Raw genomic sequence first — 25,114 nt, 5'->3', positions numbered from 1 at the left:
GAGGGCACAGTGTATAGCCCATAACAAACAGGAATGCCGAGCACGATGGCTCACGCCTATAATCCCAGCACTTTGGGAAGCCAAGGTGGGCTGATCACGAGGTCAGGAGTTCAAGACCAGCCTGGACAACACGGTGAAACCCTGTCTCTACTAAAAATACAAAAATTAGCCAGGCATGGTGGCACATGACTGTAATCCCAGCTACTCAGGAGGCTGAAGCAGGAGAATCGCATGAACTCGGGAAGTAGAGGTTGCAGTGAGCTGAGATTGCACCATTGCACTCCAGCCTGGGTGACAGAGCGAGAGTCTGTATCAAAAAAAAAAAACAAAACAGGAATGAACAGGCACAGTGACAGGGACGGAGCAGTGTCCTTTCGTCCCTTGGTGAGAAGATGGTGATTTATTCTTGCCTAGGAGTTATGAACCTTGAGAACATCCTGACATTCAGAAACCCTGGTCATCTTCCCTACCCCACAGTTCCCTATCCACTAGCACAGCCTGCTGCAAAGTAACCCCTGTGTTCTTGGGGCCACACTGTCAGAAAACACATTCGTGCCTGTTATACCAGAGAATCGACATTTGGATATCTACACATTAGCAAAACTTCCTAAACAATGTCCTCTGTGTGACAGATGCAGTTTAAACCCCTCCATAAATTGCTCCGATACTGTTCGCGGGGCACCCACACAGGAGTGAAGAGAGCTTTGGATAAGCTGGCCCTGGGCTCCAGTTCCCATCCCCTGTTGACTGGGGCCTTGGGGAGCTTCTCTGAGCTTCACTTGAAAGTACACAGTATGTGTTCAATAACTGTTCTCCCTGAACTGCTGAGTCACTCCCGGACCTTAAAGACAGCTGCCTGAAGATATGGCCGTCAGAAGGGGCCAGGTTACCTCTGCATTTGACTCCAAACCTGCCCAGTCCCCTTGAGACCACACATAGCATCCACCTCTTCAGAGACGGGTCCCTGAGCAGGGTTGAAAAGACATAGGGATGGGCAGACAGCGAGCCCGAGGACTACACTGACTAAAGGGGGAAAAGGGATTCTCCACTGTTGCCCATGGGAGTCTGGAAGCTGTAGTGGCAGCCAGCCTGGTTTCCAACCCAAATACACAGGCACCCCAGGACTGTGAGACTCATGTCTCAGCCTTGTCTTGGGTGAGTTTGTCCATCATTGGATGCAGAGAGGCTGAAGAGGCTGCAGGGAGGAACCAGCATTCATACCAGGCACTGTTGCGGCCCAGTTACATATGTCATGCCCTCTCAATCCCACAGCATCAACTCCTGGAAAGAAAGAGGGAGGGAGGGAAGAAGAGATGTTTGTAGCATGCCTCCCATGGCAGCCTCAGTGGAGTCTTTTCACATGATTTTCTCATTTAATCCTCACACCAGGTCTGGGAGGTAGATGTCATTCTCCTTGTTTTGTACCTAAGAAGACTGGCATTCCAGGAGGCCAAAGTTCACCAGCCCTGAGCGGTAGAGCAAGAATTTGAACTCAAGTTACTACCCATTGTTATGACCCTATGGAAGAACAGAAACCCCCAGGAGACTTCTGCTGGGGGAAGGTGGGAGTGCTCAGGTCTCTTGTTCCTGAGCCCTGTGCCTGTTCCTCACCCAGGGCCATGCCAGGGCCCTATTGCAGACCCCACACAAAGCCCCTCAGCTCCTCTCATTAGGCTCTGACTATGACCCCTCAGCTCTCTCAGCAAAGAGAACCGTTCAGGGGCCTTTACTCTAGTAGAGTCGCTTGAGTGATATGCTATCAAGTGCTCGCCTTAATGCTGCTACAAGAAGAGCTGAAATAACCTGGCACACTTGGTGTAATAAATACTGATGATTTCTATTAACAGAGAGGCAATTACTGGGCCCAGGGAATCTGGGGTATGCAGCCCTAGGGAGGACAGAAGAAGAGGAATCATTTTGATAATTAAATGAGAGCAGAATAACGCTCTAGCTTAGGCTCTGTCCCCTGGACTGATTAAGAAGCTGCTGTTCTTCCTATGCACACTGATGGTTTCTTTCTGCCCAGAATGTCCTTGTCTGGCCCTTGGACCAGGAAGAGGAGATTCTACAAATGCTGAATGGGACAGCCAGAGAGCCCTGTTAGCTAACACCCAAATTCTGAAAGTGCAGGACAAGGCTGTCCTGCATTCTCTGCCTTGACCCTCAGCCCCCAGCTCCTGGCAAGAGCCCCAGCAGCCCAAGCCTACAGCTGCTGGAGGAAGAGAATGAAGCAAACCACTGGCAGTCCGTTGCTACATCTGTTCCCTGGCCCTGACAGCACTCCAACTTCAGGAGCCACCATCTTGCTCCATCCAGGTAGCCCTGAGACTGGTGGTTTGCCCTGGGTCCCCTGCAGCACTGTACTTTGGCCACCTGGGCCCAACTTATGGAGATGTCCTGTTAAGGCTCATGGAGTAGTCAGACCTGTTACAGATACCCAGCCTTGTTGTTAAGAGTCTTGAAGGTACCATTTACTGAGAGTCTGTCTATGCCAGGCTCATACATTATCTCACTGAATCTTTACAACGTGACTGCGAAGAAGATATTCTTGTCCTCATTTGAAGATAAGAACACTGAGCCTCTGAAGATGCAGACAAGAAGTGGTATGAGGGAGATAAGTCCCCTCTAAGGGGCCAACTAACATGTCCAAAGGTACTGGGTAATACAGTACTGAGACTGGAACCCAGGGTTATCTGAGTCTCAATGCTGGGCTTTTTCAATTACTATTCATGGTCTTCCTTCTGGAGAGATGGAATTTAGGAACTAAGCACAACTTATTGCCAGTTCTGACACAGAAAGGACACTGATCTACAAGAATATTGATATCGTCTGTCTTAGTCCATTTTCACACTGCTGTAAAGAACTACCTGAGACTGAGTAATTCACAAAGAAAAGAGGTTTAATTGACTTCTAGCTCCGCATGGCTGGGGAGGCCTCAGGAAACTTACAATCTTAGCGGAAGGGGAAGCAGGCATGTCTTGTATGGCAGCAGAAAAGAGAGGACGCCGGGGAAATGCCACACTTTTAAACCATCAGATCTGGTGAGAACTCCCTCACTATCACGAGAACAGCATGGGGAAACTGCCCCCATGGTCCAGTCACCTCCCACCAGGCCCCTCTCCTGTCACGTGGGGATTAAGATTCCACATCAGATTTGGGTAGGGACACAGAGGCAAACCATGTCACCATCCTATAAAAATGTAATGTAAGTTCACCAGTGTCTTTATGTCTGCTTTGTATAGACAAGGATAAAATTGATTTCAACAGGATCTAGGTTAGATCAGCCACAAAAATAAAATTACATTGTCCCTTTGCCCTTAAAGTGGAATCATGACTTTCATAATCCAGCCACCGAGCCAGCTGTCTAAAGAACCCCTTCCCCCATCTTGATGAGTTTCTCCTCACTTTTTTTTTCTTTTTTTTTTTTTTTTGAGATGGAGTGTCACTCTTGTTGCCCAGGCTGGAGTGCAATCTCGGCTCACTGCAACCTCTGCCTCTCAGGTTCAAGTGATTCTCCTGCCTCAGACTCCCAAGTAGCTGAGATTACAGGTGCGTGCTACCACGCCCAGCTAATTTTGTATTTTTAGTAGAAATGGGATTTTACCATGTTGGCCAGGCTTGTCTCAAACTCCTGACCTCAGGTGATCTGCCCTCCTCGGCCTCCCAAAGTGCTGGGATTACAGGCATGAGCCACCTTGCCCGGCACCCCTCGCTTCTGAGAAACAGAAAAAGAAGGATCAATGATGGCTCTCCCACCCTTGGGTGGGCCCCTCTTGGCTGTGCGGCAGGTAGGATGTTAGATTTACTGCTGAAATGAAGAACTTCACCAAAGGCACCTGGTGCAGTTTCCACCAGGAATTCTATTTCTGAGCTGTCATGGAGTAACACCAAGTCTCTTACAGGGTGCCTCCTCCTCCTCCTCTTCATTTCCATTCTAGTTTACTGTGGCCAAGTTTAAGTGTAGTATATTCAGACTAGGTGATTTTCATGACTGACTTCAGTGTCCAACTGTTAGCTCTTTCAGAAATGGGCATAGGTATCTGGTAGAGCATGTGGAATCATCTTCCAGAGGGTTTTATAAGAAATGGTGGCTTCATTCATCAAAATTGAATTAGTTTGAGTCACGCCCCAGAGAGGGGACAGGATGACCCTAGAGGCCTAAAAACCAAGAAGGCATTACCTACTCAGTCATACCCAGTGTGTCCTCTAGGGTGGCAGGAGACAGATGGCTACTTTGAATCCGGAAGTGGAACCGGTGGGGACTAGAAATGGTGGCCAGATGTTCCTGCTTCTGAACCAGTCAGTGCTTTGATTTCCAAAAATCCTTTCCTGGGCAGAGTGATCATCTTAGGGTGAACTTTGCTGGTGTTGACCGACACAGGTCAAGTTTGATGGCGAGGGCCATGTAAAAACATGAATGACAAGGAATGCATGTTCATCCCCTCTCCAAGAGAATACACATGAATGACAAGGAATGCATGTTCATCCCCTCTCCAAGAGAATACCGTTGGCCACGTCCTAGCAGTAAGATATTTGATCTATCTCCCTAAAATCAGATGGAAGTAGTATTTCTCCAGGTATATATTATTGTCCTCATTTTACAAACGAGGAAACTAAGGTTTGGAGAAGTAAAGTCACAGCAAAGAAGAAGCAGAGCTGGGATCCTAAACTGAGACAGAAGCTCTTTTCACAAGGATGAGAAATTGAAAACAATTTTTTAACCTCACCACTGAAGAAGTGAACTAGATTATTTCGACTATTACCTGCTGCAGAGTGTAGCTGGCAATATCCACAGCATAGCTATCAGGACCCTAGTTTGTATTCCACCTCCCGACTCTGTTAATGGCTCAGTCCTGTGGGCACTGATTTCATAGGGATGGGAAGGGGACAGGGAAGAAAGAGAGTTCAGCTTGATAAAATGGGAGATTTGAAGAACAGGCAACTGTTGACTCCACTTCTCACCTTGTCCTCATTCCCTCCTCTTTTTATCATGCAACTTGTTATTTTACGCACAAACTCCAAGGACAGGCTCCCAACAAGAATGACAAGTCAGATAGAAGAAACTGGAGCGGTTCCAGGGAAGGTGTCAGAGTGGCTGCCTGCTTGTATTTTTATGCCAGCACAGATGTGAGATTTCTCACTGTAATTCAAGTCCCTTCCACACTGATTGCTGAGCCTCATGTGCCAGAGGCAAGTTGCAAACATCCCAGCTGTCACCTGCCCCTGCGGACACCAGGTGCCAGGGTCTTGCAGTGGCCTTCATCTGCATCTATTGCATTTGAAGCAGTTTGGAGAACTGCTCTCTTCCTATGAGATTGGGAACAATTGGGATTATTCAAGGTGCTATTATTGCTTATGAAATGATGTGGCATCTCACTGGGGTTTATTCCCAGCTCTCTGCTCCAAAGCAGCCAGTCTGGTTAGGAGAGGCTGTGCTTCTCTAACTCTAATACCTGCCTTCACTCAGAGGCCAGCTCTGAGGTATCTGCAGGATGCAGGGCAACCTAGCCAGCACCGCCCATCTTGTGGGACCGCATCTTCCCTTTGCTCTGGCCTGAGGGACACAGGTCACTGAGAGGACTCTGGTGGATCTCTGACTGTCGTGGCCTCTGTTCCCTTCCCATTCTCACTTCAGATTCATGGATCATCCCACTCTTCCATGGTCCCCTAACAGTGAATTACTTCTACTTTTTTCATTCTAACTTCCCACTTTTTGTTTCCTAACTAGCAAAATTTAAATCTGTCATCAGGAAAAATGGTAAAATGTTAGATTTCTTTTAAAAAAGGATTTGTATTAAGTTCAACAAACTCAGCTAACTAGTAGCAGGTATAATAATATTAATAACAAACACATGCCGGGCGTGGTGGCTCTTGTCTGTAATGCCAGCTCTTGTCTGTAATGCCAGGCTGAGGTGGGCAGATCACTTGAGCACAGGAGTTCAAGACCCACCTGGGCAACATGGTGAGACCTTGTCTCTAAAACAAACAAAAAACATGGCCACTAGCATTTGTGGGGTGCCTCCTAAATATAACCTATGAGGTAGGTAATATGATCAACCTTCATTCTAAAACAAGGAGTCTGACCATGGAGAAACTAAGGACCTGGCCACAGTCACACAGTGAGTGGCAGAGCTGGAGCTGGACCCGAGCGGTTTGACCCAGAGCCCGCCCCACTGTGGTTCTAGTGGGGGTGCTCCTCTGCCTGTCACTACCCATATGAGCCAGAGTGAAAGAAGCAGAGGGGGGCCCTCTGCTGCCTCCCTCCCCTGCCTTCCCCCCACCTCCCTTCCCTACTTCTAGCCCTGTTATTTCAAACTGTCCAGTAGCCTCCTGCAGGCCCAAGGCTTCATTTCCATCCCTCCACCTCTCCTTTGTAGGTCTTTCCTCTATCTCAGCAAGCATTATGACCCCCTCCGTGCCTCTGCCCCACCTCTGCTCCCCTCTCATTTTTACGCACATACAGACATTCCCCATTGCAGCCAGACTGGCCCCTCTGACCCACCCCACTGTCTCACATCTTCATTTGCTCAAAATTTTCTGCAGGCCCTTTCTACACCACCTTTCACACAATAAGGTCTCCACTCCCAGTCTCTGTCTTTCTAAGCCTGCAGTTGTAGGACTTCCCTGGGTCCTGCTCACACCGTGAGCAGAAGAGGCAGAACAGGCAGGCTGCCTCCCTCCCCCACTTCTCCCAGTCACTCTCCCCTCAAGGCCACCCTTCCCTGACCCATACCTCTGCCAAGCCTGCCAGGTTAGCCCTGGTGCCTCCTGGCAGGAACAGTGTTTGTGTGCAGTGCCTGGTACTCAGATATTAATAACCACCACCAGGCACTGATGACAAGCAGGAGGAAATCCAGCCCTGTGGCTTCACAGTGTCTGCATTCCAGTTATTTTTAAACAGCTTTTTGTTGTGCCCATGACATTGTGCTTGTAGCCAAGTGTCTGGATCATGACAGACCCTAAGGAAAGGACAGTAACAACATTACATTAATTGCAAGTGTTTGCCAAACATATACTTAGTTTATTCCCTGGCCCCAGATGCTCATACTTGTAACCCTGACTCTGAGAGAGAGTTTTAAGGCAGAACTGGACTGCTTCTTGAGGCAGCACTCATGAGGCCCTGCAGAGGCCCCACTGTTCTTAGGACCAATCAGGCAGATAATCTGTGCCAGAGAGGCGAGCCCTGAACGTGGAGAGGCCAGGAGAGCCAAACCCCAGGCCGACGTGGCCTGGCAGCCTCAGCCCCGACACCCATGCCTCACGCTCGGGGACTCACGCCCTGATTCCATGGCACCACTTGAGCTGTGTGGCCCAGAAGACTCTCCCGCAGGCATATTTGACCAGCATCACGGCATAAGTTTCTGGTCACCTCAACACATTTACACCCTCTCCATTGCCCTTCATGCAGCCTGACGGTGCCAAATCTCACCTGACGCCCCTGTCACAAAGGAAGCCCTCTGGGAGGGCAAAATCTTCCACCCAGCCTAGTCCTCACAGAGCTCACTCCGACGTGAGGAAGTGAGACCTGGCAGCTTCTGCTCTATCCCCTCCCCACTGTGTTCAGCAGAGCCTCAAGCCTGGTGTTTACCGACTGAGGGTGCCAGTGACCAGGAGGCCCTCTCTGTTGGTTCAGGCACCTCAGGGCTGATGGCAACTGTTCTATTTTGCCAGTTGCTTCTTACTTTTTTTCTTCAGCTAAACTTTCCTGAGGGGCCCAGTGTTATAGGACTGTTATGAACGTAGATAACAACTCCCCCACTCTTTAATAACAGCCTTTTAAGATATAATTCACATATCATAAAACGTTTTTGTTTTTTTGTTTGTTTGTTTGTTTTGTTCTTTTCAGATGGAGTCTCACTCTGTCGCCCAGGCTGGAGTGTACTGCTGCAATCTTGGCTCACTGCAACCTCCACCTCCTGGGTTCAAGCAATTCTCCTGCCTCAGCCTCCTGAGTAGCTGGGATTACAGGCGCCCGCCACCATGCCTGGCTAATTTTTGTCTTTTTAGTAGAGACGGAGTTTCACCATGCTGGCCAGGCCGATCTCAAACTCCTGACCTCAGGCGATCCACCCGCCTCAGCCTCCCAAAGTGCTGGGATTATAGGCGTGAGCCACCGCGCCCGGCCAAATGTGCCCTTTTAAAGTGTACAATTCAGTGGTTTCTAGTATATTCGCAGAGTTAAAAGATCACAACCTGATTTTTTGTGACTGGCTTCTTTCACTTGGCACAGTGTTTCCAAGGTTCGCCTGTGTCGTAGCATCTGTCCGTACTTCATTCCTTTTTACTGGTGAATGAGATTCTCCTGTATCATAATATACTACTTGTTTATTCATGTATCAGTTAGTGGAAACTTTACACTGGAAGATGGATCGGGTTGTTTCTACCGTTTAGCTCTTAACACATATTGCTGCTATTAACATACATGCACCAGTTTCTGTGTGGACATGCATTTTTAATTCTCTGAGCACATACTGAGGAGTGGAATTGCTGGGCCATGTGGTAACCCGATTTTTAACAATTTAAATGACTTTCAAACTCTCTCAAAGTGACTGTAGCATTTTACAACCCCATCAGCAGTGCATGAGGTGTCGCCATTCTCTTTGGATGTTCACAGCAACCTTCTAAGGTTGGTATCATTATAATCTACAACTCACAGATCAGGACACTGAGGCTCAGCAGGTAACTTGCCTGTAGTCGTGTGACTGGCAGGTGGCAAGGCTGAGACTCAGACTATGGTCTTGTGATTCCACAGGACGTGCTTTTCCCTCTGTGACCTACTGCCAAGTATTAACCCCGCATCACCTGTGAACAGCTGTGTTTCTTACCCTTTGACCTCTGTGCCTGCATCACCCGATGAGAAGTCTTTCTGTGTTGCAGGACGTGTCAGGAAATGCTGCATTTCTGGCCTTCACTCCTTTTGGGTTTGTTGTTCTTCAAGGAAACAAGCGAGTCCACTTCATTAAATGGTGAGCGTCTTCACTTCCAAAATAGGCTCTTTGTATCTCACCAGCTGGGGAGGGGCGATGGTTCCCATGTCCTTTGTCCGTGATTGGGCAGTTCTGGTTCAGAGCCCTCTCCAAAGCCTTGTGTTGATAGTGTGGTAACTGATGCAGGGAGTGGTCTCTTCCTAGGGATCCTGTTCTTCTAAAGGGGTGTCCCTGAGAGCCAGCAGCCTCTCCAGAAAGGAAAAGGGATACAATGGTTTGATTTCTGGGGAGGGTGAGAGGCCTGGGGCTGGAGCCAGTGTAAGTGGAGCCAAGTTCCTGTGAGAACTGAGTCCTTGGGGCCGTCACCCTCTGAGGGTCATAATCAGCCCTGTTGAGCCGGCTGTTCTGGAGCATCTCTGTGGATGGCTTAGTGCCCTTCCCTGCTCTACTAACAAGGGAGGGACTCACAGACAGTGACCTCTGGGGCAGATATAAGTCCCCTGTTACTTTGGCAAAACACCCTCCTCAGACCAGCCCTCACTGTGGGCATTGTGTCTGCAAAAGCTCAGTTGCTGCTGTCTCACTCCTATCCCTCTTGGGCATTTAAGTGTCCTCAGCCTCCAGGAGTCACATTCCCACTCTTCCTTCCTTCCCTCCCCTCTCCATTCCCATCTAACAGGCAAGAGCCACTGCCTCAGCTGCAGCTACTCTGAACTGCTTCCTCTCCTGCCCCTCTCTGTTTTGTTTGGGGTCTGTTCTGCTGCGTGCCTCTGGGCAGACTCTGGTTTGTTGATTGACATTTGGTTCTCCTGGAGACCCTTTAGCTGGCCAGTCCATACAAACATCTGTCGGCGTCATCAAAACATTTTGCATATTCTACTAAGCTCCTGTGATTTCTGTACCTTCCTGGGCCTCAGACTGCCAAGTCTAAGCTGACCAACTCCTCTGAGGGGCTTAGATAAGTGGCTTCCCTTGGTCCAGCAGAGCTCAGTGGGGGGAAGTCTGTTTGGTTTCTTTGTTTTCTCCAGGAGCGCTCATGAGGAATCTTGGGTATAGTTGCTTCCTAGTCAGCGTTCTGCTGGGGACACTGCAGGCCATCTATCCCGCTGTGCCCTCTTCAGCTGGGCCACTGAGCTTGAGCTTGAGGACAGATACCGCTTTTCCAGCCCATGTTGATTTTGTGAAGGAGGGCATTACAGTCGTCAGCCAGAGTGCTGGTGAAACTGCTCGTCACACATGCAAGGGAACCTCAACTCCCCAGGACAACAGCCACGCCACAAGGCAGCTGCTTCCCTGGAGTTAGCAGAATACACCCCAACATACCTGTTTCCTAGGCATCAAGTCGGCTCACTTCACTGTGCTCTCTGGGTGAAGATGTGAGGATTTGGAATCTCCTGTCCAACAAAATGCTTTTCAGAAAAAGACAATGAGCAGGATCGGGCCACAGCCCTCCTAGTGTGGGGTCTCTGCTGCCTGGATACGTCTGGGCTATCGATGTTCCTTACAGGGCCCAGATCCACATTCCAACCAGAGTAGCTGCTGGGTGAGGTCCCTGTCAGGGGAAGTGTTTGGCTAGAAACAAGTAGGACACACCTGCCACAGACACCTGCAGTCCCTAAATTATCCCCACCCCTCCAGAAACCATGATGGCTCTTGGTTCTCACAGATGCTTTTCTTTCCACGGCTTCTCTCATGCACCACTTCTTCTGGAAGTCTCCTCGTCACCATGTGTCAACTCTGTAATAATAGATGTAAGCCCAATCTCACTCTCAAAATAAAACTCCTTACTTTCCTAGCTTGCTTGTTGGAACCTAGGTGATCTGTGTGCTTGTCTATATATTAGCCAATTGGCATTTATTGTATTGTGTGTGTGTATGAGATTGATGGTTGATTGAGAGGGAGTTTGAGAGGGAATCAAAAGGGAAGGATTACCATGTGGCTTGTGTTAGCTCAGAACTGGTGGTCAGAAGTTGTGAAATCTCATCCTGAACCAGCCATGATTTTCAGGAGCATAGAGAACAAGTGATTTTCCTCTGTCCCCTGAACTTTTTCCAGCAGTAAGTTGGGTACATGATTCTCACTACCTTTCTATTATTTCCTAGGAGATTAAGGAAATCTCCTTAGAAGTCACAAAAAAAGCAGCAGCCAAATGGAGGTGAATGCGCATGACAAGACCACCTTGGGGGTCCCAGTTGGGTAGAAAAATGGGGCAGTGACATGGAGAGGGCTGAGAGGCTCCAGAGGGCAGCTATGTTGGGCAGGTACAAGGGAAGTGAGGAGCAACCAGTACTGGAGGCCTAGTTCCATGGCTCTCAGGGACATTCACCTAAGACCTGGTAGTTTTTCCATTTTGCAAATGTAACCAAGGCTGAGAGCAGAAGGTGGATGTGGAGGTGAGGTCTAGGCCGTGCCATGTACAGTAACCATGTCACTTCTTCTGATTTGTGTCTGTCCCACGGGTGATGTACCCCAGTATCCTGTTTGCCTCTTTTACTGCAGCCATTCACTGGGCTGGTGGCTTCAAGGATTTTTCTACAATAACCCCTAAGCCCCTTTCCTGGTCAGTACGCTGCATGACTGTTCCATGTAATCTGTTCTCTCTCTTTGGTATGTTGCCCTGCCCCGCTCCCTGAGATTGTTTGACATTTGTCTGCATTAAACTGCATTTTCCATCCAGTGGCACAGTCACCTGAAAGACTCAACTCCCTCAGAACCTGGTTGCATTGTTTCTCATTATTTGCTGTATCTTGAACTTTGGCCTCATCAGCTACCTGTGGCATCTTACGTTTGACAGTCCCATCCAGATAATGCACCTGTGTTATGAACCCAATCCTGAAATGACCCCGGATACTCTGCCTAGACTCACTTTCCATGCAAATGTTTCCCTTTTACAGCCACTGTTGATAAGCCCGAAATCCTCCTGTCACCCTATTACTATAGTGTGATTGACCAGAAAACTGTGGATTGAACTGTTTCAACAACGTTCTCTAAGGCCACTGCGCTGCTGTCTTGTTTCAGTTCTGATTTTGGCTAAAATTGTGTCTGTGCCTGGAGCCCCTTCCAGTTGGGGTGGGCTGTGCATCTACAAGATTTAGCTGTCAACAGGCAGCCCGCAATGAGGTGACAGGCACTATCTTTGTACTTCTAGGAATGAGGTGACCAAGCTGAAATTTGAAGGAAAGACTTTCTATTTATACGTAAGTCAGAAAGAGGTGAGTGCTGGCTTCCTTCTCTTCAGGGAGGGCTGGGGTGATGGGATGCTTCCTGGTGGCCAGAGCCAAGCTTGAGGGACCTAGTAGAGCCAAGCCACCCACATGCTAAGCCAAGACCAAGGTCAGGACCTGCAGGTACAATATGAAGGAGTAGGAAGGCCCTGGAGCACAGGACTTCCTCGGGGATGCTGTTGACACCCAGAGCTTTCACTCAAGAGAGCTTTACCTCCAGGAAATGCAAAGGAAGGCTCTTTTTCTTTCATGTATATGGGAATTCCAGAGGCAAGGGCTACTTTCTCACCAAGAGCTCTCCTGGTTCAATTTGTGCCACTTGTGCCAGCTGAGACTTACTCTGATTGGACTTGCAAAGTATGATGTGATGCACTGAACAGAGCTCTGCCTCAGTGGGTCCCGCGGGCCCTCCCCTCTAACTAGCCAGCTGCCAGGGCCTCTAACAGCTCTGGGGTCAGGGTCCTTGCCTACTTCACCCTTTGCTTCTCCATCCACACTCAGCCATATCAATGTGGAATTTTTTGCAGGAAAAGAAGATTATTCTTACATATTTTGCTCCAACTCCTGAAGCATGTAAGCACCTCTGGAAATGTGGAATCGAGAACCAAGCCTTCTACAAGTGAGTGGATACATGTGATGGGGACTGTCTTTCTTAGAGCCAGAGTCACAGAGAGTCAGTGACAGGAGGCCAAGTGCCCAGGAGCCTGGCACAGGGTAGCTGGAAGTGGTCACAAGCTTGACAGTTACTGAGAAGCCAGGTTGAGGCCAAAGGCAAGAGCTTTGCCTACCAAAGGGATTTTGTAAAGAATGTGGGGCTTATGTGTTGTTTTCTCCGATTCGATTAAGAAAGTGGTTATAAAAGCATGAGGTAGTGAAGAAATGGCCTATCAAGGGGGTGATGCCAGGTAAAGTATGTCTCACTAAACCCCTTGGTCTTGTTTTTAAAATATACCATAATGATTTATGCTTTACTAAGATGTATCTGAATGAGGTCAAGGCAAGACAGCATGTGGTATATTCTACCTGTGGTGAGCCCTGCTCTCACCAAATGGCCCTGACAGGCCAGGTCCTGGTTCCAGTAACCTGAAGGATCCTGGAGAGATGAGAACTGCTCTGGGCTAAGTGGCACCATGCTCCTCTCCAGGGAAGATTCTGCTGCCTGCTGGCTGCTATGGGATCCTGGTTGGCAGAACTGGGTCCTCCCAGTTGCCAGGGCCACAGCCCCAGAGGCTGTTCTTAGACAGGCATTCTGAATTGCTTAATACTCATTCTGTGTTTGTACCAGAATCAAGGATTCACTGAATCGGCAGTGAGTTCTTCTCCTGAATACACTCAGGGGAGACTTTGGCATGGTCACACTTCCCTCCTGTTCAGTCCCTGCTATCCATAGAAAGTCAAGAAAACATTTATTTTCTTTTGCTACCACTGTCCCTTTGCCTGTGAGGATGTAATCCAGGTTTGGCCAGCTACCTGAACCTAGAGAGAAGCAATCTGAGATGCAAGCTCCTGCTTGTGGGACTGAGGAGCAGCCCAGGAAGGACGGGGATCCCATGGGTCTCCCCAGCAGAGAGGAAGGCACTAGCAGACAGGGGCCTACTCCACACTGAGCTCTCCCTGCCCTGGCAATGGCATATGTGGAAGCGTTCCCTTTCTCTCTGCCAAAGGGTCTAATGCAAATGGAAGCAGTCTCCTTGCCTCTTGTCTTTTCATGCCTTCAGCACCATTTCTTAAGGGCTTGGTTTTCCCATCTGTGTCATGGAAACAGAAGTGTGCTTCTGAACCTATGACCACAGTCGGTTTCTGAGTCTTCCCACGAGTAGATCTCCATACCCACCCAGCCCTGCCTGCACCCACACTGGAAACGGAGGTCATTTTTCAGTTTTCCTTGCCTCCTTGATGTTCTCGTTAAATGATAAAAGTCTCTAGCCTGGGTCAGATCCCCAGGTATGCCAAGTCTCTGGCAGCAGCGCTTTGGCCTTGCCCTCAGTGTCTCTCACATACAGATCCCTAGTCCTGCCTTTGGCCTAGTGCCTTGGCGGGAGCCCAGTCAGATGCAACAGCATGCCCAGGCAGGAGAGTAAGCAGCTCGGATGTCCTGGAGCCCTAAGACGGGCAGAGATGGTGTCTCCCAAGAACTGTTCATGGATTGTGGAGACAGCTCCTACTCACTGCTCATAGCACAGGTTTCAGACCCACATGGGTTCCTGGTTGGATCAGTATCATAGGCACCGGGGCGTGTTACAGGTAGATCCCATCTTAGGAGGCTTCTCTCTGAGCTGCTGTGCCCAAGCTGAGAGAGCTAATGGGCTCAGTGAAGTCACCCAGGAGAAAGTATTACAGAGCTCCACATCAGCTGTCTGCAGCTTCAAACGAGATATTAAATAGACATCCCGGGGGAGGGAGGAAGGCTCCAAGTTCAAATACATGACGGAACTTTTATTAAAGTTAAGCTAGTTTCTTCATCGCAGGATTTCTCAGTCTTTACCATGGTCATGTATTTTAGGACCCTCCAAAAGGGAGATGGAACAGGAAGGACAGCCCCCATCCTCTTCTCTACCCACAATTACCCAGACATGGACACAAAATCAAATGTTGGGACTAGAAAGGAGACCCCTAAGGTCCAGTAGTCCCAGCTCTATCATTTTATAAGAAGGGTGAGGCTAAGAGAGAAGGAAATTTGCCCGAGGTCACACTGCTAATAAGTGACCTGGCTGAGATTAGACGGGTGGCATTCTATTATTCCCCCAGACCATCCACCCTAGCATGTATTCTCTCAGTCCCCCTGGTAAAACCTATGAAGCATTCTGGGGGAGCCTTCACTCTCCTGACATGAAAATGGGTTTCCATGCGACACTCCTAGGCACTGAGGCAAGAAGGCAGCTGGCTGTGAGCACAGCCCCCAGATCCTAGGACAGTGAGAGTCAGAGACAAGTGTGGACTATGAAGGGCTTTTTCCTGAAGTTTTAAGTAGCCTTTGGAAGAAGCTGGGGATGTGCTGCCTTAGCCTGTGTGAGGCAGTTCAGGCTGTCTATCACACTGGACTTTGCCTTGCTGCAGGCTGGAGAAGTCAAGCCAAGTCCGCACAGTGTCCAGCAGCAATTTATTCTTTAAAGGGAGCCGGTTCCGATACAGGTAAATAGTGACAGTAAGTAACCATTATGGATCTATTTTCAGACCCTTCTCTGGAGAACACTCAGTGGTCCTTATCCTTTAGAAGAGAGAAACGGGAGGACTCAGAAAAGTCTGAGGTCTCCATCCAATTCTCCTGTCTTATGACCCTTTATTTCCTTCCTTCCCTATAGCTATTTGTCTGTAGGGTTTTAAATGTATATTGGCCGGCCACAGTGGCTCACGCCTATAATCCCAGCACTTTGGGAGGCTGAGGCAGGTGGATTACTTGAGGCCAGGAGTTTGAAACCAGCCTGGGCAACATGATGAAACCCCATCTCTACTAAAAATACCAAAAAAAAAAAAAAAATTAGCTGGGTGTGGTGGCACATGCCTGTAGTCCCAGCTACTTGGGAGGCTGAGGTGGGAGAATCGCTTGAGCTCAGGAGGTCGAGGCTGCAGTGAGCTATGATTGCACCACTGCACTCCAGCCTGGGAGACAGAGCAAGACCCTGTCTCCAAGAAAATGAAAAATAAATGTGTATCTTCTCTTTCCCTTACAATAGCAACAAAATAAGAACTGTAACAGTGATTCTTTTCATGTCTCACTGTCTAAAGGTTGTTCTTATGTATTTTCTTGTGATGTAATTGGAACATGCTGGAAATTGAGGAATTATTCCTAAATAGAATGGAAGATCCTAAAGACTCTAGAGATGGAGAGAGCTCTCTCTCAGATAGGCTGTCATAACACTTTAGAACTCTGTACCCCAGCAAGCAAGCCTTTCTCCGTGACCAAAACATCGTGGAAAGGGCGGGCCACAGATGCCATTTCCTGATTCAGGGAAAGCACCTGAGATCTTGGAGAGGAGCTGTCCTGGAACACAGTCTTATTTCTTGCTACTTGTTTCTATTATACTACTTACAGCGGCCGAGTTGCAAAGGAAGTCATGGAGTCAAGTGCTAAGATCAAACGGGAGCCACCAGAAATACACAGGTAGGCTGCCAGGGGCTTCCCCCAAAACAGTTCTATCTCAGATCCCAGAATCTCAATCCAACAGTTTGAGTACTGTGAAGCCCCTGGCTCCAGTGGCTACCGAAAGGTCCAAAATAAAGCAGAAGGCTGAAGAAACTTCTCAGAAGGGATGGGGAAAAGTCTTGGACCCTTAATAAGAGAGCAGGGGAGGGAGGGCTACTGCAGATAGTACATCAGATCCAGGTGCCACTTCACTTGGCAGTTCTCTTCTGCCCTCCCAAGTCTTGACATTGATGATAGATGTGTCACACAATTTCAGTGGTTCTGGAACCAGCCGATTACATGACGCCAAGGATAGTCCCACAGCCCTGCCACACTGGCTCTAAAATAGTTTCAGGATCCATGCTTCATGTAGATCCACAAATCATGTTTCCAGAAGCCTATTTCCTAGAATCTAAGACCCAGAAAGAATATGACTGACCAAGAAGGGTAGGACTTGCCAACCAGCCTTTGCCTCTGGGAATGGGAGCATTACTGCCTACCCCTTCACATGGAGCCCCGTCATCCGCAGCCTGTACTGGAAGTCAGGGGAGGCTGCCAGTGTTGGTCCAAGCATATTTTCAGGAGTACTGCTCATCCTGGAGCTCTACTCTCTGACCGTCTTGCCCCCACCCCTGAAACCAGTGGCACCACTGCCACACTAAAAAAAATAGCTTCAGATTGGTCTAGGCTTACAAGGAAGTGGAGGAGTTTGAAGCACTATCTCTGACTGGAATCCAGGGACCAAAGGCAAAGAGAAGGTATTAAAGATTTTAAAAAAGAGAGACCAACACTTAATACAGCCAGGCAATTCTAGTAGCCAGTACTCAGCTCTCAAGTGCCTACTAAATGTGTCCATGCATTGAATTGACAAGGTTCTTTAATCTCAGAGCAGGGATGGTTCCCAGCCGGAGCTGTCCCTCCATAACCCATGGCCCAAGGCTGAGCAGCGTCCCCAGGACCCGCAGAAGAGCTGTTCACATCTCCATCATGGAAGGTGAGCATGAGCTTCTTGAGGTGACCACTGGGGTCCTCCAAGTTGTGATCTGGGACCTTGAAAAGGACTTTGACAAGAGGCTAATTTACATTAGTGACAGCAGCACGTCTCGGGGAAAAGGACCTCCAGCGGCAAGTAGGAGGTTTTACCCAGTGGATGGGACACTAGCTGGGCACAGAGTGAAGGGTGTGGGTATCTAGGCAGGGGGTTGTGGATTTGAGGGTGCTGGGTTAGCCCTTTGGGGGACCTGCATATGTGAGATCTAAAGGTTCCATGCAGTTATGAAATTGCTTTCCATCAAGAGGCTTATTCACGCCTGGCATGGTGGCTCATGCCTGTAATCTCAGTACTTTTGGGAGGCCTAGATGGGTGGATCACTTGAGGTCCGGAGTTCAAGACTAGCCTGGCCAAAATGGTGAAACCCTGTCTACTAAAAATATAAAAATTAGCTGGGTGTGCTAGCACATGACTAATCCCAGATACTCGTGAGGCTGAGGTAAGAGACTCGCTTGAGCCTGGGAGGCAGAGGTTGCAGTGAGCTGAGTTCACGCCACTGCTCTCCAGCCTCGGTAAAGGAGACTGTCACACACAAAAAAAATGTTTTAAAAGGGGGCTGGCACAGTGGCTCACACGTGTAATCCCAGCACTTTGGGAGGCTCACTTCAGGTCAGGAGTTTGAGAACAGCCTGGCCAACATGGTGAAACCCCTTCTCTACTAAAAATATAAAAAATTAGTTGGGCGTGGTGGTACAAGCCTGTAATCCCAGCTACTAGGGAGGCTGAGGTGGGAGAATTGCTTGAACCCAGAAGGCAGAGGTGGAGGCTGCAGTGAGCCCAGATTGCACCACTGCACTCCAGCCTGGGTGACAAAGACTCCGTCTCATGAAAAAACAAAAAGAGGGTTTTCACTTGTTTGCTAAATCTGACCAATCTCCACATCTTAAATTATCAGGATGGCTGAGACTGTTAACCAATAAATGAAAATTCTTGATTCTGAAGCATTTCTAGTAGCTGTCACCCACCATATTTTGCTTCAGCTATAGAAATCTGTCCTGTTGGCTGGGCACAGTGGTTCACACCTGTAATCCCAGCATTCTGGGAGGCCGAGACAGGTGGATCACCTGAGGTCAGTAATTTGAGACCAGCCTGGCCAACATGGTGAAACCCCGTCTCTACTAAAAATACAAAAATTAGCCGGGTGTGGTGATGCACGCCTTTAATTCCAGCTACTTGGGAGGTTGAGGCAAGAGGATCGCTTGAACCTAGGAGGCAGAGGTTGCAGTGAGCCAAGATCTTGCCACTGCACTCCAACCTGGGCAACAGAGTAAGACTCTGTCTCAAAAAAAAAAAGCAATTTGTCCTGTTGCTATCTGCATATCTTACCACTGTCTCAGGAAATCCAATATGACCCATCTCCCTGCAGATTCCCTTCCTTTGGAGGCAGCGGAGGTGGGGAGAGAGAGAAATTCTATGTATCTCCACTGAACTAGACACCCCAGTAGCTGAGGCCAACAATCTATTCTCTGGGTAGTTAATGCTGTTAGGAGGTGCTCTCGGAATACTGCCCTCTAGCTGTCGTCACTGGCCCAGGTCACCCGCAGGCTGGATACAGGTGTAAAGTTGAGTGCTTTCATTCCCAAAGATGGTGTTTTTTTTAGGACCTCAGAAGATCTCACACAGCAGGAGACAGAAGGATTGGTTCATACCTGTCTCTCTCCTGGGATTAACAGTGTAGAAGCTGGTGGGGACAGCCCTTTGCCCTTTCTGTAAGAATGCGGCTTGGGAATGAAAATGAATTGCTCAGGTTAGGGAGGATATCACTCTGCTGTTTCCCTGAGATCTAATTTGTGTTTAGGATTTTAGGATGTGTCACTGTGTGAGATTCCATGTTACCAGAGTCTGGTATGTAACTCCCTACAGTCTAGAGGTTGAGAACCCCGGCTAGACAAACACCGTCAAGTTACTTGAGTATCTTCATTGCTCCATTTGTAAAACAGGGACATCTTCCTTGCCCATTCCATTGGTTGCAAAGAAGCTAATAAGTGCAGAAGTACTTTAAAGAGACTAAAGCATTTACAGGCAGGCAGCAAGCACAGTGCAGAGTCCTGGTCAGGAAGCCAAGGTCTAACTAGGAGCTCTGCCATGCACCTTCTGAAACAGGTTGTTTTCTCTCTGAGCCTAGTGCCCCCACTGCAGAACAGAGCTGAGTGCGGGAGAGTGTGGACTACCAAGTAGAATCATTATGCAAAGAATGGAATTATGGATACATGACCATCATCAGACACAGCCTCCTGGTGTTTCCTCCCATCTTAGGCTGACCCAGAGAACTGAGCTTGGCTCTCACTGTCCCTCTTTTGGGGTGTACATCTCAGGAAGTAGAATGAACTTCTCTTTGAGGAAACATAACTTTCTCCCCTCTGTGGCCTTTCTTTCCATCCCTCCTGAGGCTGAAGCTAGACAGTCCATCCCAAGTCTTCCACAGAGAGCTGGGACAGCTGTCCTCCCGAACGGAAGGCTCACCCTAGGGAAGCCAGCACCATGCAGGATGTAAAACAGGAGAGGAGCCTTGTGCAAGCCGACTTCCCAGAACGGGGAAGAATGTCCAGGAAACTAGCATTCCCAAAAGAGGGAGGGCTGAGGCTCTCTGTGTAGACAAAACTCATTGAGAGTTGCTGCCAAGTAGGGTTAGTAGAACAACTCAAGAGGCGGGGAAAACAGTCCTTGTGATCCTGAGACATGCTGAGGCTGCCTAAGTTCCCCATTCAGCTCTGGCTTTACCTCCAGCCTCCTCCTCCTCCCAGAGCCTCTCTTCTCCCATTGCAGCAGCAGGTTCCTTGTCCAAATTCTTCCCCCTTGTTGTCAAATGCAAGGAGAGGTACAGTGGGGAGAGGCTGCTGAGGAGTATAGGCCCTCTAGGGCCAGGGCACTTCCTCAAAACTAGCCTCATAGAATGGCACACTTGGTAGGTTATAGCTTAGCAGACTTCCAGGTGCTTCTCACACCCTGTGCCCAAGGCTGCCAGTGGACAAACACAGCCTGTGGCCCTGGTCATGGCCCCCAGCCCAGGACCCATTAGATGCAGGACAGGGCAAGTAAAACTGACCTGGCTCAAATGAACCTCACACGCTCAGAATGAGGAGAGGGAGATGACATCGGGTTTGGATGTGGAAATAAATAAAAGATTGTAGCAATTAAATGGCTTTATCAGTACAGGGGTTACCAAGCCTGTGGAAGAATGGATTAGTTTCTAGGAGGCAAGAGTTCAGGTGCAACATCTTTCAAGAGAGCTTGCCTTTAAAGGTCCTGACAAGCACAGCTGACCCTAACTGCCCACCCCAACCAGGGAGGAAGGGGCTGCGAGGGATGCGATGAGGGCCTCAGAAGAAGGGCACAACCAACAAAAACCCCAAGGAATTTATGGGCATTTGAAATTGGTTCATGCTCCACCAAAGACTGTCTCTTCTATAGTCCGTTTGGCCCACTTAGTATCACAGAGACCACCTCCTCCCACTGCAGAGCCACCCAGCCCCAAAGGTAGCGCTGACCATGCAACTTGGCTGGCACCAGGGCAGGCCTGGATTATATATGGCCTGGATAAAGCCCAGTGGCGTTGTAACTTTACATCCTGGATTTTCTGGGACAGTCTTGATTCCCCTTACCCTCTGGGATTGTTCTCTGCCCCCTCTGTCCCTGGCCCTCTGAGAGCTTGGAGCCCTTATCCAGGCCTCAGGGAAAGAGCTGCAGGCCAAGGAAGCATTACTTTTTATGGCTGTAAGTGCTTCTGACTAAATCCAGTCCCCTGATAACGGTGGCCTCTCAGAGCTGCTCCTTCCCTGCAGTTCAGCCTGATCTGAAGCTTGGGGAGGTGAACTTCTTCCTGCAGCACGCGAGGCACTGCTAAGGGGCTGCTATGGTGTAGGATCTGCGGAAATCCTTTGTTCCTAGTTGGCGTTCCGTCTTTCCCTCTCTGTTATCTTTCCCTGCCTGGCTGGTTTCTCTGAAGTGATCAGCTGGTTTCCACTGAAGAAGTATTTGCCTTCCTGGGCCGCCATGGGGAAGAGTCTGATTAAGATTCACACCAGAGTCCGGGTCCAGCTCCGGCTGACTAATCACTGCTTTCGGCCCCTAAGTGTGCGTATCCTGAGGATGGGGCCCCGGCTCCAGGGCAGGGTCCTGACTGCTGTGACCCCCGGGCAAGGGAATCAGCTGGAGCACTTCCAAGGTAAAAAAGACTCTCCTGCTTTGCTGTGCCGCTTAGCACAGATCCTTCCCACAGCACCCATCCCATCTATCCCAAAATCACAGGTTCGATGAAATGGCAGGACAGTGGTGGCTTTTACAGCAGTGAAAACAGTTTCTAACATAGGACTAACCTAATGTGGGAGGGTCACCTTACAGGTGAGATCTTCTATTGAGGGAGGAGACCGACTGATATTTACTGAGCAACTGTATTTGTCAGACATTTCTACTAGAAATGCATATCTAATTAGATGCAGTGGCTCATGCCTGTAATCCCAGCACTTTGGGAGGCCGAGGTGGGCAGATCACTTGAGGTCAGGAGATGAGACCAGCCTGGCCAACATGGTGAAACCCCATCTCTACTAAAAATACAAAAATTAGCCGGGCGTGGTGGCGGGTGCCTGTAATCCCAGATACTCGCAGGGCTGAGGTGGGAGAATCGCTTGAACCCAGGAGGTGGAGGCTGCAGTGAGCGGAGATTGCGCCATTGCACTCCAGCCTGGACGATGGAATGAGATTCCATCTCAAAAAAAAAGAAAAAGAAATGCCTATCTATCCACTACCTTGTTTAATGAGAGCACCAACAGCTCCCAGTATGATGTGGCTGACTTTTTCTCTTCTGATGTCACAGCATTCGCCTCTCTCCTTCCCCACAAGCTGAGAGCACGTAATTGTAGGTTAAGCTAAGCTTTTCTACTTTGAAAGATCTTGCAGTCAGAGCTGTCCTCGTGAAGGGGCAGGCCTTTGAAAGGGTGGCAGGTGCCCTGTGCAATGGGGCCGAGGTTCCAGGAAAAGGGGGGCAGAGGACTGCCTGGGAAACGAGCCAAGCCAGCAATATGCTGCAACCAGATCCTTAAGGTTTCTGCCTTATCAGTGACCCATAACCTGTTCCAAGGTACCTATTCCTCAAGCTGCATGTGCAAATGGGGACATCAGGGAGGAAAACTGGGTAAGAGAGAGGTCAAAGGAACAGCAAGAGCTCTAGAACAAGGGACAGAGGCTCTTAATTTCAGGTTATTTCAAAAGTTTCTTGGGCAATTAAGACCTAAATCTAAGGTAGATGCTGGCTGTTGATTTAATCTGTCCTGGCCCGTAGTTCCATTCCATGGAATCAGACTACAGTTAAGTCGTCACTTAACATTGTTGATAGGGTCTTAGAAACTGCAACTTTAAGCAAAATGATGTACAATGAAACTTTTCCTTATCAACATTATAACAAAATGGGGCTGGGCATGGTAGCTCACATCTGTAATCCCAGCACAAAAACCTGTCTCTACAAAAAATACAAAAATTAGCTAGGCATGGTGGCACATGCCTGTAGTCCCAGCTACTCAGGATGCTGAGGTGGGAGGATCACCTGAGCCTGGGAGGTCCAGGCTGCAGTGAGCTGTGATTGCTCCAGTCTAGGCAATGGAGTAAGACTTGTCTCAAAAAACTAAAAAACTTTTTCAAAATTATAACAAAATGATGCTGAAGAAAACATTGGAGGATCTGCTGTAACATCATTTGGCTTAAAGTCATGGTTTCCAGGAGCCTATTGACGTGAGGACTTAATGGATATGATCAGCAGGATCATGAACTAGAAAGTGCCTTGGATTCTATCCTTGGTTTTGCCATTAACCACCAACCACATGACTTCAGTAACCCCTTGCCCACACTACCTTGTGGAGTTACTAAAAGAGAAAATGAAAGTGCTTTAAAAAGTTGAAAGCATTATACAAATTTAAGATTGTAGCACAGGGACAAAATTACAGCCAGGACTATGAGGAGCTTCTGAAAGCAGAGATTGAGAGCTGTGGCAAATGTATGAGCTGTGAGGCAATGGGGAGGGTAACTGGATGGCAGGTGCCCTACCTTTGCCCCCACCCCCTCTCTCCCTTGTCCTACTCATTCATAGCCCAGATTCCAGGGCTTATTCCCCTTGAGAATCCTTAACTGTGCCTGTGCCAAGATAGGCTCCACCAGGCTGCTCAGGCAGGCTGCCTGGGTGCAAATGGTCAAGCCATGAGGGAGCCAAGGAAGATGGACACACTGCTTCTGAAAGGTTACTAACACCTTTTTAAGAGAGACCTTTGGACTGCTTTGTGTCCTGGGAGAAGGGGAAAAAAGACAGCTTTGGGCGTCTGGAGCTAGCCCTGAACCAAAAAACTCCCTAATCAGCCTGACTTAGGTAAAACCTTTACTGAGCTGGGAATCTGGTTCAGTCTGGGAGTGTCAGGGACTATTTCAGGGCAACAGAAAGGGACTGGCTTTTCTTGTCATAGGTCACAAAGGCAGAGAGAACCACACCAGCACCACCAAGATGGCCAGGAGTGGAAAATGTAGACGTTGAGCCTAAAACAAGAAGCCACGTCCTTGGGAGCACAGTGATGTGAGCCACACTCACTCACTGTATGCCCAAAGCCTCTGGCCTGGGTAGCTGCTGTTCAGTTGAAGGTGTAACCAGCTAGTTTTCCCTGCCAGGGCTTGAGTCCTGTGAGAACCTTGGAAAGAGAGAAGAGATAATGGGTAGTTTTAGGGGATAGAATACCCCTTTCTCCTACCAAATGTAAGAGAAATCCACCCACCCACCCACCCCTCAGTGACCCAACAAGATCTTCTCAGAAACCGTTTTGTGCTCTGAAGTGCCTAAAGATAGGGGAGCTTTTCAGCCTATCCTAGATCCAGCTCCTCAGGGGAAAAGAGAGGGAGCTGGCCAGGGACTGCTCCCACGCCCCCTCAAGAAGAGCAGAGAGAGTTTCTACCCCATCATTCCACAAGGTCAGAACAGCTAGAATGGAGGCTGAAGAGACTGACAGCAGCTGCAGAAATCCAAAAATTTTGACCTTAGGAGCTCAAGATGCTGTATGCTGGATTTTTACAAGGATACTCAGTATTTGATGGAACCCCGTTAGGCAAGACATTCTCCTTCTCCCCATTCCTACCTCTCTTTTATTAAAAAGTTTATAGTTACAGTGTCTCGCTATGTTGCCCAGCTTGGTCTTGAACCCTTCGGCTCAAGTGATCCACCCGCCTTGGCTTCCCAAAGTGCTGGGATTACAGATGGGAGCCATCGCGTCTGGCCCATTCCTGCCTCTTAAAGCCCTCCACCCAATAGGCAGACTTGAGACTCAAACCATGGTCCCAGCTCTGCATCGCGTAGTTTGGAATTCAGATTCTTTCAAATTGGGGTAAAAACCAGGCCCAGGACACTAAAGGAAAGGAAGGCAGAATCTTTAAGAAATTAGGGGCTGGGTGTGGTGGCTCACGCCTATAATCCTAGCACTTTTGGAGGCCAGGAGTTCTAGACCAGCATGGCCAAAATGGCAAAACCCCATCTCTACTCAAAATACAAAAAATTAGACGGGCGTGGTGGTAGACACCTGTAATCCCAGCCACTCAGAAGGCTGAGACATGAGAAGAATCGCTTGAACCCAGGAGGCAGAGGCTGTAGTGAGCCAAGATTGCACCACTGCATTCCAACCTGGGCGACAGAGTAAGACTCCGTCTCAAAAAAAACACACACGCACACACAAATTAGGCCAAAGCCATATGCAAAAAGCAAAGAAATACTTTTCTAAAATGGCCACTGTGATTTCTGTGGCTCCTCTTGCTTCATACATATTAT

At 48.8% G+C, this 25,114-nt stretch overlaps 1 protein-coding gene across 4 annotated transcripts in view; it reads left to right on the top strand.

Annotated features, from left to right (window-relative positions):
* Positions 1-25,114, top strand: part of FRMD5 (FERM domain containing 5) — a 368,282-nt gene that overhangs the window by 338,431 nt on the left and 4,737 nt on the right. For 2 of the 4 annotated variants that reach the window (XM_011941169.1, XM_011941170.1), the window contains exons 8-13: positions 8,878-8,966; positions 12,076-12,139; positions 12,679-12,770; positions 15,209-15,283; positions 16,185-16,253; positions 17,162-17,268. In XM_011941169.1, the coding sequence (XP_011796559.1) occupies positions 8,878-8,966; positions 12,076-12,139; positions 12,679-12,770; positions 15,209-15,283; positions 16,185-16,253; positions 17,162-17,268 (496 nt within the window). The remainder of the gene's footprint in view (positions 1-8,877; positions 8,967-12,075; positions 12,140-12,678; positions 12,771-15,208; positions 15,284-16,184; positions 16,254-17,161; positions 17,269-25,114) is intronic. The other 2 variants (XM_011941171.1, XM_011941172.1) reach the window with 2 other exon arrangements.

This window comes from Colobus angolensis, unplaced genomic scaffold (genome assembly GCF_000951035.1).
Source record: "Colobus angolensis palliatus isolate OR3802 unplaced genomic scaffold, Cang.pa_1.0 Scaffold199, whole genome shotgun sequence".
Taxonomy (NCBI): domain Eukaryota; kingdom Metazoa; phylum Chordata; class Mammalia; order Primates; family Cercopithecidae; genus Colobus; species Colobus angolensis.
This window is presented reverse-complemented; position numbering and strand designations above follow the sequence as displayed.